Raw genomic sequence first — 18,128 nt, 5'->3', positions numbered from 1 at the left:
CAGGAGTGGGATCAGAGATGCTATTTCCTGTGCCTTGTACACAGCTGTTGGTAAATGTTGAGGGATACCACGGCAGGTCTGTAGGTCAGAGCAGACGGAACAACCTGCACGCACACAACCTTTCCTACCAACTCCTGTCCTACTAACGGGGCTTAATCATCTAGAAGAGTTTGCTATTGCCTCCCACCCCCAGATACCTTTCACCAAAAGCTCACAACATTCTTGGTGCCACATGATTGCAAAAGGCACATTTCTCTTAAATGTTCCCTTTCATCACTGATGTTTCTATGACCAGTTCTGTCTTTAGAAGAAGCAGGTACTCAGCCTGAAGAAATGCGACTCATTATCTTATTTTATAAACAACATAATGGAATTATTTGATTTTCCAAAGAAATGCAAATATTTGAAAAAAGAACTGTAAATGCTTCCAAAAAATTAATGAAAAGCAAAGCTGGCTTCCTTTACTCTGTAAAGCTGCATCACATTTAGGTGCCCTTAAGATGCTCTATTTATTTCCCGACCAAATCAAGCTACTACAAAATCTGACCTGAAGGGAAATGTGCATTGCACTCATTTTCTGCGGCAAACAAAGCACTGCAATGGTTTATTTATAAGAAGTTAAGACCTTTTTACTTCCCACCATTTCAAACTGGATTTGCCCCTTTAGATCTCTCTAAATCTGCACCAATGGAAGAGAAAAGCAGTAAAAAAACCCAAACAAACCCAACCATCAGTCATTTATAGAAGTAAAGAACTTAGAAACATGGATTGGGTCACCTTTCCTTTTGGAAATTTAGCCAGACATAACCAGAAACTCGGGGGGTGGGGGATTAAAGAAGTTCAGAAAATCTTTTACTGGAAATATTTTTCACCTCCAAAATGACATTTCCCATCAAAACTCAGAGACAAGAAAAACCTCACAACCCTACTATTGCAAATATCTCAATAATCAAACATGGACACAAAAAGCAGCAGCTTGTTAGTGTTATTCAATCCTTACTACTCATGTGTCAGGATGAGTACTGTCTGAAGATCCTGGAATTACTCAATGTGAATGGCAATGTCAAAATGCTCCACAGGACAGGGAGACAGCTTGCTGTCCCACTCTAAGTCACCTTCACAACCCTGTTTCCCACAGCAATGTTACATGACAAAAGAAGGATACTACCAAAAGACGACCAGCCAGGAGCAAAAGCTAAGGAAAGACTGGCTCCAAGGCAGAAGGGCCTTTAGCACACACTCATGGTTGCTCCCTACACAAGGAAGAACTTCAGCTCACACGCAGGCAGGTTTGAGGGACAAACTTCAGTTTTCTGCAACACCCTTATGATTTTTCTTGCATCAAGGTCTTTAACTAATAGTAATGGCTTAAAACCATTACTCTTCCTTCAATCCAACTTTTTTCTCCATAAAATCGAGCATCTCAAGAAAATGGAAACACATGCATACAGTCAGAGTGTAAGTAGCACAATTAAGTTGGATCAGCAGGAAGATATGCTTTCACATGGGCAGGAGAAACATACTACAGGACATATCTGAAAATATGGTTTTATATAAAAAAGTATTATGTATATCTGAAACAGAATAATATTGCATGTGCAGTTTTATGTACCTGGCTGAATTAATCTGAAAGGTTTTCTCAATATAGGTTTAGCAAAACAGCATGTAAATGATAAATCATGAAAAGTAGAGATTTTAAAAAGTAACACCAGCAAGAAGAAGAAGAATTTATCCATCCTCTCATATCCCCTGGGACACATTTACTCAACCAAATGCACATGTCTGATACCTAACTTGCTCCAGGTGTACATGTACTCTGTATCAGCAGACAGAAATGGCACCAAGTCAAGAGGGATAAGGAGAGCAAAGACTCACCGGCCATTGTCACGCCCCACGCCCCAGACTCTGATGCTCACAATGGGCTGCGAATGAAGAACTGTGCGGTCCATGGGGTCAATCAGGTTCAGCATGTCATTTTCCAGTATAAGGTACATGTCTTTGCCCTGTAACTCCAGACAAAGTACAATTACACAGTAAGTCCTGCTCTCAAGCTGGCTGGGATCAAGGTGTTATGCCTATGCTGTTTAGACTTGCAGCCTTTTAATTTACTCGAAGTTTCGGTTTGTTCCAAGAGCAATTGAAAACAAGTTCATTTACTTCTGGTGTGAAAAGGCTCTAAGATAGTATCTTGCTACTACTATATTTTTAAATGATCCCAATCACAAAAAGCTTTGATGTCTTTTAAATGCAACTGTTTGACTCATTCAACCCCAAGCTACTAAGTTATTCAACAAATTAGGTGTTTATCCCTTCTTAAGTAAATTCTTCCAGTCAAGAACTGTCTTAATACTAAAGGCTAACATCAAAACCTGTACTCCTAAGGCAGGGCTTCTTCCTTCAAACAACATGCTTTGTTTTGTTAAACTTTAACAACTGGTCATAGGAACAGACAGCAATTTGTATGTGTCAAAGGACTTATAGGATACTCTTTGAAGAAAGATTAATTCTAGGGGAAAACCTAGCATTAAGATATGAATGTGAATTCTGCTGGTGACTGCAGAATCCTGGAGCCAGGATTTCTCCCTAATTCTTCTGGCATGTAAGAACAAGGCGAATGCTTTTTCCCCTTAGAGGAAACAAATTTAGAGGCAATTTTCCTTTTGATGCTAATTTGCAAATGCTAATCTTTCTCCTATGGTTAGCATTTGCAAAAGGTCTGTTGCCTCTTCTATCGCATTTACTAGCTCTCTTCTCAGAGGCCGTACACTTACTCTGCAGACCACAGGATCCCACAGAAATTATCATGGACCTATTGCCAAGAGGTTAGACAAGCTCCTGCAGATAATAAGAAGGTGGGAGATATCAGCTAAGTATAGAGTAATTTTTTTCCTCTCTATTGTGCCAGAATCTATAAATGAACAGAAAGAATGGAAACGGTCTGACTTCCTACTGACAAATGTTTCGAAAATGACCTTTTTCTTCACCCCAGTGACACAGAAATCCTGTTCCCGCTTGGTTACAGTGCCTTAGGTCTTAATGACATCTAATTTTGTGTCTATGTAAGACAGATTCATGTCACCCTGGAAGGGCCTGCTTCCAGGGTTTCTGTGCTAGGCAACAAGTGGCAGGTACTGCCGACCACTTCTCCCACCCCCAAATCTCCTAACAGGGATTCAAAGGGGAGCTGCGACACAGAGCTGGCAGCGCAAGCACCAAGAGGGGTGTGGGAGAGGAAGGGGACACAGGCTGATATATGCCAACACAAGAACATTTTGCTTGATAGAGCTGTGGCTGAGAGGCAAGGCTGGAAATATAGGCTGCTCCTAGAGAAGCAGAAGCAGATGTAGCTGGGATAACCATGAATATAAATGGGGAAAATCAGTAGCATTGAGCTGCTTATGGCATACAGAAAAAGAAACATGGGAAATAAAACACAAAAGCCAGGATGACACCAGGCACACCAGGATGATGAAGGAAATCAAACAGAAAACAGAGTCATCACAAAGAAAAAGTGTGAGAAATTTGCTTGGGGGTCAGAAGCAGTAAACAGATTGTGAAGAATGTTACCAGGTGTCACAAGGGTTGCTTTTTGGACACATTTTCTACTTATGTACTTGTTCCAGAAGGAAATTATTACAAGAAGGTAAAATCTGTTCATCATGCAAAATACACTTAGATTAGGGTAATAAAACTGAATCCAAATTAGCTGGAAAAGATTGGAGAATGGGCAGATAAGCAACATAAGTCACAGGAAATTATCCTTGCAAGGCTCAAGGGATAGCTTGGCCACAGCCAGAAGCAATATATTTTGCTAAGTTTTGTTGCCTTATTATACAAAAGCTATTCTGCAGATGAAAACACTGCATAGAAGAAATTATTTAGACAGACTGGGAGCTTCAACATAGGCCTCAATGTCTCAGACTGCTGAAAAGTGGCAGAGACCTGACGGTCCAAGATGAGAAAAGCCACGCGGTAAAAATGAATGCAGGCAAGAAAGACTTAATCCCAGCAGTTCTTTCAAGGAAGCATTATATACTGCGGCATATAGGTCCATGTCAACAGTGTATCTTTTTCATGTAAGTGATTTTGTCATGTACAGGAATACAATGCATGGCAAAGTAGCAACACAAACAGACAAGTTGCATTTTTCTTAGATTGTACAAAACAATGGAAGTTAAGAAATTTACAGGGAATTTCTTTTGGAGGGGAGCAGAGGGCATGAAATCCCACATTAAAGCCAGTGACAAAGGTTCTACAGGGTCAGGATTTTACCCAGAGTATGTGTGGGTTTTCTGTTTTGGGTTTTTGTTGTGGGGTTTGGTTTTTTTTGGGGGTGGTCCTAGTCCCAATTTCCCTTTCATTACATTCTAGCTAAAATAAATCTTTAGGCAATCTTAAAATCGCTATCTGCAGTCATCAGTTCTAGCTCCATAATAGATTTCTGCTGCATGTGTTCCATCTGGTATGTCAGTGATGAGCACACTTTTTTCAGATTCCTCTCTAAAACATGCCTCTTCCAATCACTCTTGAAGTATTACACTGCCAGCAGAAAAATGTGGTTGTAATGATTTCTTTTAAAATCAAGACGACAATTTACTTCAGAGGCCACCTATTCAAGCACAGTATCTCTATTGTTTTGTCAGGCTGATTTTTAATTTTTTTTTTTTATGAATAGCATTCTTAACTAAAACTTACATTGTAGAATCATAGAATAGTTCGGGTTGGAAGGGACCTTTAAAGGTCATCTAAGCCCCTGCAGTGAGCAGGGACATCTTTAGCTGGATCAGGTTGCTCAGAGCCCAGTCTAACCTCTCCTTGAATGCTTCCATGGATGGGGCTTCTACCACCTCTCTGGGCAGCCTGTTCCAGTGCTTGACCACTCAAGAGGATCAAAACTTTTCATCAGTTTGGCTTGAAAACTTGCAAGGGTTTCCAGTAACAGAGAGAAATATGGAAAAATGTGACATTAACTCTTAAACCAAAATAAAGTATATGATTTCAAAGTAAATGATATATTTCAAGTTGATCAAAATTCTGTAATCTGAAAAATGGATGGGATTACACACATGTTAAGAGAGTGGGTTTTTTCCCCTCCTGGGATCAGCAGTAAGTCCAAAGTCCATGACTGACATATCTCTAATTGCTTGTCTAGCTATATTAAGTAAATAAAACTGCTCCCAGAAGTAAAGAGAATGGAGACCAATATTATCTTGTTCATTTCTATGTACAATACAAATTTCTTACATTAAAAAAGCCTTTCTGAAATTACTTTACATAGCCCCCTTTAGATAGGGCACTCTAACTGTGTCCCTTGAAACATTACTTTCATTTTTAAACAGGCACTATCTCCCAGTTGCTCCTCTGATGTGTCTCTGCATTGTTGTGGTCATAGCCAGGACACTAGACACAAGCCTTAGACTGTAACAATAACTTGGGAGACTGAAGGATATTCTTCCTAAAATTTTTACTGAAACAGACAAGTCTTTCTTTTAATTCCTTTTCTGTTCAGCAATGCTGTTTCTCTGAGATCACACAAATATCAGTGAAGGTAACATTCACTCTTACATCAGTTTTGCATTCACATCTTGCCTAGTAAATCCACATTTGTGTAACCCTCCTGAAGTCAGGTCAGGAGAGAGGCAGACAATAAGATCTGGCAGAAGTTTACATTGCTCCACGATCAAACAAATAACAAAGATGTTTTTCTATGGGTTTGTCTTCTATGTCCTCTATATGTCTCACCACTATAACCCCAGCTTTTCCTTTCTTCTTGTTTCACTTACTGATCCCACCACACCTTTCACTCCTTAATCTGTCCCCAGCATACCTCTTTTCCACACCACAATACCTCTACCTTCCTTCAGGTTTCTCTCTATGCTCCCACAGGGTTATCCTGTCTTTGCTGCCAATTCAGAAAGAAGACAGAGCTTGCACGGTTCAGTTGATGAAGGTGTACTGACCCATCACCAAACCAAGAAAGCAGAGAGCTGGGCTCTCCGTTTCTCCTTCAGCGTGTGGGAATTTGGCATCCTTCAAAATTGGATGACACTGGTGAACAGATTCAAGAGTTATTGGAGAGGAACCAACAGACAGACTGATGACATAAAAATTAATTTCCTTCTGAAACATTGATAAAATAGTCATCTTAAAATAAGCCATCTGTCCATCAGTCTCAATCTTCTCATACAGTTTAGAAGCATGGGGCACACCAGTCTGGGTTTCTTTGAAGCCCTTTCTTTTGTCATTGGGAAACGTGTGAAAACACTGTTTCAAAGCACCACTCTCAAACCTCTGGTCAGGTCAGGAGAAAGACTTCCACTGATTTCAAGTTTGTCCCAATGCTGTTGCACAGGTGTGTACTAGTACAGGTGTAAACATGAAGATGTCTTTGTGGCACCGGCTGCCCTGAAAAGTTTGGAACAAAACAGTGAACACTTTATTTGAACCCTTTTATATGTTTTGGCAGGGCCAGCTGGGATAGGGAAATCCCAAACACAGAACATGGACATATTTGCCTACAGAGTTGTCATTTCAAGATGTTTTATGACATGAGAGAGATGTTCTATGAGGAGGAGGAGTTCACCCTGTTCTTACCTCTCCCCAAATGCCGACAGTGTCTCTGATGTCATTTTTACAGTAAGAGAGTTGTCTGATGCAATTGTTCACAGCAACACTGCTTTTTCCAGGAGCAAGATCTTCTTCTGCCATTTCTACCCAGCCCAGAGATCGCACAGCAAAGCACTAAAAGAATAACAGAAAATATCTGAACATGTATGAGAGCACACGACACGTTGCTGTATCCAGCTATGGAAATCTTGCCATGAAACAGAAACTAGTTGGTTAAAGATCCCCAGCTAGGAGGGGACCAAAATCAAGGTCCTGTAGATAAGCTTATGCTCAAAGACAAGTAAATTTAAATATAATTTGAGAATGGCAAAGTAAAAACATTCGAACGAACAAAGAAGAACACATGACTTGCCAGGAAAGGCATCTGTGCAGGTAACAGTAATGCTTCACAATAAAATACTTCTGTTAATATAAAAGGGGAAATGAGGGAGAGAGAAATAGAAGGAGACACACATAGAGCAATAAAGGAAAAAGCACAACTATCCATACAGTAGCACTGTAATTTTAGCTAGTATCTAAAGCTCTAATTGAGAAGAAAATACTACTAGATTACTTCTGTTGTGAGATTCACACTCACAGTATATCTCACTGCCTGGCTTTTAACCAGAAAATTATTTTTTTCTGTGGATTACAGCAATCATTTCTACAGTAAGTTTAACTAAGATGGCAAACAATAACAAATTCAAAGCACTAAAAAGATAAGCTATCACAAGAGGAAAGCAGGCTTTTTCTAGAAGAAATTAAAAATGACCTTTAAAATAAAACAATTTAATTATATGGTTTTTTAGCAGAAGGATGTTTAGCCAACCAGAGCACTCAGTTGGCAGAACAAGCCAAGGCGACATTACTTTGCACATATGGTGCTTTTTGCAAACAAAAGAAAATGAGAAAAAAAGTATACCATCATCTCTACCCTACATTTACTAGGGTACAAAATAAAAAACTTCAATTCTGAAAAAAAACCCACACATTTGCTCTTAGGCTTTACAACAGGTGAAATACAGACCTCACACTAAGTCAATGGAAGTTTCTCTATGAGACCAAGATGTCCTCCAGAGAACATTATGAGTATCTCATTCTCAAATTGCAATGCACTCCAGAGGAGGATGCACAACAGACTTATTGGTGTACTTCCTTAATAGGCACACCAGACATTCATGATGGTCGCTAGAGGTTGAGCAATAACAGTTCCTAAATGAGCCCATACCAAATTCCTGCTCTCCTCTAAGTATTTAATACGGCAACAGACACTGCCACTGCACACTCCCAAATCAAATCCCACCCCGGCTCTGAGCTTGGTTTCCCTGTGACTCTGACATGAAATTGCACTCAGTTCTCATACCCAAATCCTCCTTGCTAGCCATGATGCCTCTGACATAGGTGCAGGATTCAGCAGGCACAAGTTCCAAAAGTAGGATCACAGAATCATAGAATGGTTTGGGTTGGAAAGGACCTTAAAGATCATCTAAGAAGTGAGACAATTTACAATAAATAACTGAAAATCTGCCATCGTGTAACACCTTGTTCACCCCAAGCCTGCCCTTGCCAAGATGGGTCAAGTATTGATGTCAATTAGTACTCAGTCCTTGGTACCCCGATTGTTTCAGTGTTATTCATACGTTTCTTCTGAAATGTTATGCTGTCCTTAAATGCTATGTTGTTCTGGCAAACTGACTTGCAATTGTTTCAGTCAATCCAGTTCCCTGTTAGGTAGTCATTGCAACTTGACCTTGCAAAGACCAACACTCACTGTCCAGCCCCACCGCCTTGTGCCACAGAACTCTTTTTGCTGTCAGCAGCATCCCGTGAGTCTCTGGAAAGCAGGCAATGATCCTTGGAGCTGCTTGAAAGAAGTTGGCACCGGTGACTGCTGGAAGTCCCACTGCCCCCGGTGGGACCCTGCCCACATGGGCACACAGCCCAGGAGCATCAAGAGCAACAGAGCAACAACTTTAGGTCTATGCTGGAGTTACCAATTAATCCTTTTTGAGATGCAGTAAATAAATCGGCTTCAGAGTTCAAAAGCTGACACTGAATATTCATTTGCCGCCTTTAAAAACTGCTGTGAAGTCAATGAGTAGATCAAGCTCAGGCACCATCACTGGTGTGCTATTTGGGAACCACTGTCCTCAAAACAAGACTCCAAAACACCAAGGTATTTTAAATATGCATAATACGTCAACTTTGGCAAACTAAGGGAGGAATAAAAATCAACTTTGGGTAAAAAGATCAATGAATTTCTCCCTCCTTCCCTTTAAAACTTCTCTCCCCCTCCAGCCTTCTTTCAGCTTGCACAATGTACTCATCCAGCCTACTCTGCCAATCAGAAAACCCAGCCTAAGAGCCTGCCTCTGGTACCTCTCGTACCTACTCTGATGAGTCACTAATGATGCACCTCATCTAAGGCATTAGACAGCAAATACACTGCAAATTGTGTTAAACCCCTCTGTGAGTGTGGGTAAAATACTAAAGCCTCCCATGCCCCTAGATTTTTTGTGGATTTATTATTATTATTAGCTTTGCTAAAATTTGGCAATTTATCTACGTTGCTGCTTCCTGATCCAACTCTGCTGGAAACCCACAAAAGCACTGGCTTTCAGATTTTAAAGGGAGATGAAGGAGCAGGTGAAAGGAAACAAAGGAGGGGTCACCATTAAGGGTGCTCTTTACTTCAGGGCTACATGAGATAATAAAATATCAAATTTTTAGCAACTATTAAGGTCACTTAATCTCAAGATTGCAGAATTGTTTTTGGCGCATCAGATGCTCATGAATCTTGCTGAAAGTGCTGTGATGCCCATCGGGGTATTAAATATTTATCTTTGCAAGCTTTTAAAATACAAATTTTTACTGTGCCAGAAGAAAGGGTTTTTTACAAGTATTTCAATATTACATTGAATAGCAGAATACTATCAGAGAGAAACATTTCCTAAATCACCTTAAGAGAGGAGAAAAACTAAATATATATATAAGCATATTGTTTCCAGTTCTTCATATCTCAACAGCATCTGCAGTGTTAGCTGCTTTCCAAACACAGAGATAAATATAGTCCTTGCACTGAACAAAGAGTATATTAAGTCGTCCAAAACCTGGTGAAAAATAACCAGTTCAATTTGACAGCATGCACTTACTAGTAAAGAAGGTGAAATATTTTTTTGTTGTTGTTTTTCCTAGCCATTTTTATTCTCTGTTTTAAATTGTCCAGTGATGGCATCCACTGTATTTCTTCCCCTTCTCAACCTACTCTCATGACAGTAGAGCAAGCTGAATGGGATGCTGTGTTTTCCACCCCCTCTCTGTGTGAAGGGCTTGGCTTCCTTGCCTATCTCCATTCCCCCTTGGTGCTTTGGCGCTTCCAAGCTAGGTAGGCATCAAAAACCCCGTTGGCTTCTGCCACCTGGCAAGTTTTTGTTTGTGTGTTTCACAAGAAGCCCTCACCATAACCCAAATAAAATGCTTCAGAACAGCTTCATCAAAAGAAACCAATTTCCCAAAGACTCACTGCAAACAAAAAAAACTCTCAGTAAAACCTATAAAGACTCAACACCCCACTCACAAGGCAACGTGTGTACCTGAGTATACACGTATAAGAAACATTCTTTTACTTGATGGCACACCTTCATGCAGATTTCAAGTCTAGAAAATATAAGGATTTGAGAGTAACATGCGATATATACCATGGTTCATTCATCATCAGTATGCCTGAAGTATATATATACACACACACCTATGGGGTGGGAGAACAGCGGAAGTGTGTGCACACACGTCTGAGTCTCTTCCTCTCTCTGCATATTGACAGCAACTGTATTATAAAAGATCCACTTCATGTTTTATTGTTGGTGGGCTTTTCCCCCCTTAATTATTCGAATCAGAGGTTCTCTTTAAAACAAAAGAGCACAAAACCCAGAAGAAACAAACCACCTGGTGTCTCCAGTCAGGTATGACCTGATTCTTAAACCAGGGCTGGCTGAGTTAGCCATGACAGTAGAATTGCTTGATTCTCTAGCACACTAACACAGCATCATGGTTCCCCAGCTCCCACCACAGACTCTTATTGGCCAAGAGACAAAGTGCTTCCTTCGACCTGAAAAAGCTTTGCTAATGCACCCTCTTTTCTCCTGGAACTAACATCTAGAGTAAAAACAAGCCAAGCTGAAAACCAGAGTGCAGCTCTGCTTCACTAAGAGTCTATGAGCTCAGTAAAACAGACATTCCTGGTAGTGTCAGTTGGTTAAGTACCTCTACCCGAGACTCACAGATAACTACTGGCAAATCATAATTACTGGCCCATCCTAATTGCTAACTAATCCAGATACCAACTTTTGGCTTACAGTAGTCTACCTGATTTATTTTCTCTGTTAGAGAATAAACAAATAACCCTTATATCATGTTATACATTATTAGTATTAACCTATAAAATAAAATCTTACAGGTTTCTGTGCCTGGTCAGACCCTCTGCTTTATCTTAAAATTAAACTCTAAAAAGGATGATTTAAATAACCATATCTGAATAAAAATAAGCGGAACATGATTTTCGTATCTGCTTATCCCCAGACTCCTTCCAAGAGCTGGCAAAGAAAAACAGGTTTGAAGAAAAACAAAGAAAGTCAATAAATACAGCAGGATGAAAGAGATTTAGGAATTGTATACTGTGTTTGGAGCACTGATGTTTGGGATTGGGAAGATCAAAGATACTACCATGAACACTGCAAGTCTAAGAGAAGTGAATGGAAAAATGTCGTTTAAACTACGGTATGTCAATAATCTTGTATTTTCATCTTGACTGGAGACTTCACATTTCCTGCTAGGCTACATAGGACATTGTGCAAAGAAAATACACAAGAAAAAAAGGCCACCTTATCACACACTGTCCCTTGAAAAGACAAGTGAACAGATATTAAATATGCAAATCCAATAAAAGTTTCAGGGTTAATGATCTGCAGCCAAATAACCAAACTCATAAACGCTGTAATCCAAACTCTGTGAAAAGCTGTAAACCTCCCTCACAGTGCAGTTCTGATCTAAACCACTGCCTAAAGCTGGGGAGCTTTAGGTCTGAAGGAATGAATGAACCGTGGATCACACTTCTGCTCTTTGGCATTGCAAAACCTTCACTACAGGGTAGGGTTCTGCACTGCAGCAGCTCGTGCAAGAGGAACTCTGGAAGGAGCTTTGAGAGGAACACAGAACCGTGACAAATCTCTGCGCGTAAGCAAATGCCACACTCTAGATGTTGCCTCATGTAGTGCTAAGCATGTACCTTTAGAAAAAATAAAAAGAAAATAACCAAGAAAACTGAAGCAAATACAATCCCCTACTAGACAGAGGATGAGATCAACTACACATGGCTGACGGCAGAGTAGTACTGAAAACTGGACGGATCATACCAGCGTGGGTAGAAAAGATCCCATTACATGCAGAAATTGGATTAGAGCATCAGTTTGAGAACAACAAACTAGTACACATTACAAAACCACGGACCAATTGTTTTTCAGATCACACAGCTGTTGGTAGCCACTGTGAGCATCTATATTACAGTACGTTTGCCTTGATGGTTTAAATCTGTGCTATTAATTTCTTCTCTAGTTCTGAGCCTACGGGACTTGGTTTTGAGCAGTTTCCCTTTGTTTCCCTTTATGTTTTTCCTTTTTAAAGGTTATATATATCTGTAGACGTACGTAAATCATTATAGTATTTAATAAGGCCTTTTATCACAGACCATTGAGCAGGCTTGTGCCTGAGACACAGCATGTAGGTCACATAATTAACTGTTTCTTATGCAGCCAACACAATCTTGGAAATTCCATTTACATTTTCTTTAACAGTTTTAAAATAAAACAAACTACCATATTATTTTATGCTTTGGAAGATCAAGTATCATAAAATACAGCCACTCTATTCCGAGAAAGAGGTATGTTCCAGTATATTTGCCTGCTACACATCAAGAAAGCTTGCACTGATTCCAGATGAAAATATTGGAGATGATCAAAGCTAAACTGAGTAACAAAAGAATAAAGAGATCTTATCCAATTAATGAACAAGCAAACACTTTCATTTAATTGACATGAATAGACTGCAATGCATCCATTTTCTCAGAAAAATACAACAGTTGTCACATAAAAATTCTTAATTATAAAAAATTCAAAATGCAGAATTAAAAACATACTAATAAGATTCTTCAACATTTCCAGCTTTCTGTTGCAGTTCATGTTGTATTACTTGAATTGCTGAAAATGTGCATGCAAACCAAAAATAAGCACACAGATATTCAGGTCACAACAGAATTCAGAAATCCACTAATAACTGCTATTTCAAGCAGATGATTATAAACTAAACTTCTGTGGAATAAAATATGAAGGCCTTTACAAAAACTGTAAAATAGCCTTTAGAATAAACTATTTTTTTAGATCAGGTTAATACTGAACTTTCTCCTCTCACAGTCCCTTACTCATCCTCCAAGTCTCATTTTTTCCAGACTCACAGACTCCAATGCGTAGGATGACAGAAGTCCCTCTCTTGTTTTGAGTTTAATACTCCTGTCTCAATAGCTCCTGCTGGCTCACAGCCAGAGGTCAAATCTGCTATATCTAGACAAGAAAATGTTGCACAACCATTGTGCTGGTTCAAGATTTTTTGAATCCCAACTTGTTATTCATTACTGTATTTCTGAATCAAGTAAAAAAAAAATCTAGTCAGTTGAGCAAAAAATGGAATGGACACCATTATTCTCTACTAATACCCTTTCGCTATATGTAGTTCTGATGAAGAAATTAGAATCACCTTATTCTTTTCCCCAGTCTTCTCAGTAAAGAATAGGCTTTGATTTTAGATGCTTTGCAAATACCTTGACTTCTAAAGGGATGGGTTTACAGACTTTGCTTTGAGCTAAGGATGTTTTGGGTTTCATTTTAATAGACTGAAATAAAAACCATGCTTCCTCAGTGAATAAAAGGCAGCCATATTTTTCACCAGAAACTACTGAAGATGATAGTTGCAATGATGCCCAAAATAGGCTCTACCTTGCAGAATAACTGAACTGTTAGGATAACTCAAGCAGGTTTTGTTATTCTGCAACAAGAAAAATGACCCAAACAAACACACATATCCTTTGTCAGTAAAGACAAGCCCTGCAGGAGTTTACAGGGCATGAAAGAACGTGTGTATTCATTTCTTAAAAACTAATGCTCTGCACATGTTAACTTTAACCTTAAATGCTGTATTTTTCTGATGAGGGCTTTTCTGCAGGCGGGCAGATATAAGTGGTTCTAATGCAGCCAGCAGCGCTTTATTTAGGGCTGTGGTGCATCATTTCAGAGGTAATATGCACACATCCGACCTAAAAAAAGAGAAAAAAAAACCCTTTAGGTGAACTCTCAACCTTGCTGAATCAATAGAGAAAAACCTTCCATCTTCACTAGAGTCAGAATTTCATGACTCTTTAGAAGCAACACAGGTAAGAGTAATTTGGTCTTTGCAGAAATTATGTTTACAACAGGATCCAAAGTCAATGAAGTCAAATAACTGTTGATCGATTCCCACTGTTCAAAAAAGACTCAAATAAACATGAATCCTGAGTCCAGAAATCTTGAGCCCTGGTAGGCCTCCCACATTTGAGGACCCACTTACTGTCACGCTGCCTCCCTGCAGCACCACAAAGCGACCACCTTCAAGCAAGTGGAATAACACATACCCACGTACAGGTAACATGGCATTGTGATGTACTGCATAGCTCATGTTTTTAAATCTCTTAAGAAATAATTAACTCTCACTCCCTTTTCTCTTTGATGAAACGCACAAAATTTTGGCAAGGAAGATGTCTGGTTTCTTAAAGTGAAACTTAGAGCTGGAACTAATACCAAAAGTAAACACATGCTGGCTAGAGCTATCTAAATACTGCTCTGTCATTCAACACAATGTTCCATTTTAATAGATTTTTAATTTAAACTTCCTCCATAAGTGTACCTTTCATCAGGTCCACAATGGACAAATAACCCACCAAGCTTGTACTATGTTGTTTCCAAACTGTGTATATACAATATATAACATATATAAAATATATATATACACACATACACATAAATAGCCACTCTGCGCTTTTTTCATTAAAAATCTATGCAATGAAATGGCAAACTTTGTGACATTGCAGACTACAACAGGCTATTTCCCTGAGCTGCCCTAAACTGGCAAGCTAAAATAAATAATTGAAGAGAAATACAAATATACCATCTGATCAGCTCATTTTGTAGCAGCAAGATAATGAACAGACATTCAAGAGGCAGTTCATGATCAACAGGCCATTCTAAAGCTGGAGCTGACAGAGGCTATATATTGTTCTAGAGGTGAAATGGTTGGTCTCCAGTGGGGAGTATGAAAGGTTGCAAGCTGTGATTACCTCTGCAGTGTATTAGCAAAGATGCTGGTGAGCTGATGGGGAGGTCTGCCAGCAATATCAGCAGATGCTGAGCTAAACTGGGAGCTGCCTACACACTGAATCCATCGGTCTACAGAACGGCAACAGGAGCTTTTTGCCTGTGGGACATGAATATGACAAAGACTGCTTCCTCCTGCAGTTTCTGTTCACTTCTGAGGGCTCCTTCATCAATCATACACAAAGTACTGCTGGCCCAGAAAGAGTTTACTGTGCTGCACCCAAAACAGTGAATAAATTGTGATTAAAACCAATTAAAAATAAGAAACATTAAAATATTAGGAAGTACAGATTCTTCCAAGAAAAAAACCCAACACAATCTCTTAGAGCAGCAGTTCTTGTGTTCTGTTCAACATGCATGGTTTGTTAAACGTTTGTGTACAGTAAGATGCTGTACGCAGACTCCAGCCAAGAAAAATTGCACCATGCATCTCCATGAGAAGCAGTACTGAAAATGACACTGGCACTTCCACCAATAGAAAACTCTTCTTCAACAGCCACCACTGGAAGAAAAACCATTATTTAAAAAAAATAAATAAATTAAAAAAATTAGGTATATTCATGTTTTCTCAAACATGGCCTGCACCTCCCAGTAGGCTTGTTACAAATTTGACAGCACTGTTTCATTTTGGAAATGGTTTCCCATTAGTCAGAGGCCACAGCAGCACATTTGTTGTCCCACGGTTGTGATTCGTAGGCAGGGCACACCGGCTCCAGCACCCATAGCCCAGCTGGCAGCCAGGGAAGCTACCTCCCCACAGCAAGAGCAGTCACTGGTATGCAACTAAACTGCACATGCAACCTGGCTGCTCATGGCACTCACAAGGTAGCACTTGCTTCAAGGGAAAAGCCTGACCCACACGGCTCCCATCTGCATCAGTTATCCTCCTGTAATTAAATCGCTATCTACTTTTTTACTACTCCAACAATTCCTGGTCAACAGACCTGTGGCAGACAAAGTTGCTGTCAATACTGGAACTTTATGGGACAAGAAGATATTTTTGATTTGAAACATAAGCATTCCTATATTTTATCTTCTCTTTTCTCAATCCCATAGAAATCCGGCAGCCCAATGCAAACCTTTTGTATATCTTAATAAAGCAAATACTGATAATACCCCAAATTCATGACATAATTATTGCATTACAAACCCGGGAATTAACAGTAAATTTTAAAGCAGTTTCCATGGTCTTTCACATGAGGAATGGCTTTGTGATATATTTTTCTAGGGAAGGCTACAAGTAAAATTTCTCCCTCTACATCTAGCCTGCTGTTCAGTCACCCATGCCCTGATCCTGCACAATAGGTTCGCATCTAATTAGATCCCAGAGATATGTGGGATTTCTAAGAGTGAAAGATATCTAACATTTTTCAGGATCTAATTATAAATCTTGAAGGGCTCAAGAAATTAAACTAGATTATCCCAGATATTTGTATTACACATATATTATAACAATTAAGCATATTGTAACTCTATACCATTTAAAAAGTAAATTGCTTAGATTTGGGAAAACACTATGTCTTCCTCTGCCCTGGACTAATCTTTGTATTTGATTAAACCAGACTCCATTTATGGACAAGGTGAAAGCAAACATCCTCTAGATGGAAATCTGTATTATGATGTACCCTCACATCATGACATTATCACTTATAACGTCACCTAATGACACAATAGATATCAATAAGTAGCAACCATGAAGAGATAATGAAAAAGCAAATACACTCTCTGAAAGTTCTAATGTACAAAATGAAGACATTATTAAAAAAAAAAATTGTTGAGGAGATGTATTTTAGTGCTTTAGTCTGCTATTTCTAAAACTGCTTTCAAAGCAGAATGTTTTCAAGCACCTGCATCATTTACCTGCAGCATAGCTGGAAAGTGCCTTAATGCTGCTAATGACAAATAGCCAAATCCAGAAACAACCAGTTTAGAAACTGTCGTCCCTGCCTTTCCCATCACTCTCCACTGCTACCCAGAAGCTGCAAGGATGGGGAGATGGATAAATTTCTGCTATACTCTAGTAATTGTCAAGACTGACCTCTTCTTGATTATTCACTGGATGTTTCAAACAGAAGATCTGTCTTTTCACTCACAGTTTTGAAAGCTACTAAAATGACTACCCAGATGGTGAGATGGGGAAGAAGCTAAGGACACTTTTTTGGTTTTGAAGACACAAGGAAAAAACCCTAACCTCAGACTCCACTACAATGCTTATTTTCGGTTTAGGTTGGGCTTTTGCTTAGTTGGTTTTTTCAAAGATTTTATTCCCAGATTGTCATTCTTCCCTCTGAAAGCCTAAGATAAGCTAATACCAAAAGTCAACAATAAAACTAAGTCGAAGAAGAGACATAATTGCCTGCTATAAATGCACTATAAGATAGCTAAATAAAGAAAAACAGGATAAAAAATGGCCTCAAAAAGTTTAGGTTAAAAGGTTTTTGACCATCAAAGGAAGGTAATACTTGAATCAGTTTGTCAGTAAGACTGGCCAAGGTAAGAAAAACCCAAGCAACCCAAAACATTTAAGAATAAACTTGAAATTAATACATGGGAATATATATTGTGGTTCCCTGTAAGGGTAAAGAGATGGATTCAAGATTTCTTCTAGTCCTCTACACTGTAACATGTCCTATTTCCTAGGGAATGAAATACAAGGATCGATTTTGAAAAAAACAAAACAAAACAAACCCAAAACCCAAAAATAAACCCAAAAAACCCCAAACAACCAAATTTCTATTCCAAAACCAAGCAGAAATACCATTTTGGAAGAAAAAAATGTTGAAGGTGCCTAATTTTTCTTTTAATCTTTCTCGTAAGGAGACTTAAGATGGAATAAACTATTCAGATTTAATTAATTTAATTGAGTCCATTAACTGAAGTAAACTGAAGCTTTTTGTAGTGTTTCACATGCTCACGAGAAGATCATATGCAGCATGAGGTGGACTGTGAAACCGATGAAAAATGTTGAATACTCCCCGTTTGCACCAATAATTTTAGAAGCTATTCTGACTGAGAGAGACAATTACGGACTTCAATGTGAGAAGATGATCCTTTCTTGGAATTACTAGACAT

The 18,128-nt window shown here is 39.1% G+C and overlaps 1 protein-coding gene across 6 annotated transcripts in view; it reads right to left on the bottom strand.

The window, feature by feature from the left end:
- APBB2 (amyloid beta precursor protein binding family B member 2) overlaps positions 1 to 18,128 on the bottom strand; it is a 105,135-nt gene that overhangs the window by 40,757 nt on the left and 46,250 nt on the right. For all 6 annotated transcript variants that reach the window (XM_009948919.2, XM_009948920.2, XM_086463924.1 and 3 more), the window contains 2 exons: positions 6,595 to 6,741; positions 1,876 to 2,003 (listed from right to left, as the gene is read on the bottom strand). In XM_009948919.2, coding sequence (XP_009947221.1) covers positions 1,876 to 2,003; positions 6,595 to 6,741 — 275 coding nt within the window. The remainder of the gene's footprint in view (positions 1 to 1,875; positions 2,004 to 6,594; positions 6,742 to 18,128) is intronic.

This window comes from Leptosomus discolor, chromosome 4 (genome assembly GCF_034619465.1).
Source record: "Leptosomus discolor isolate bLepDis1 chromosome 4, bLepDis1.hap2, whole genome shotgun sequence".
NCBI lineage: Eukaryota > Metazoa > Chordata > Aves > Leptosomiformes > Leptosomidae > Leptosomus > Leptosomus discolor.
Note: the sequence above shows the minus strand (reverse complement) of the source record. Positions and strands in the feature narration are given on the sequence as shown.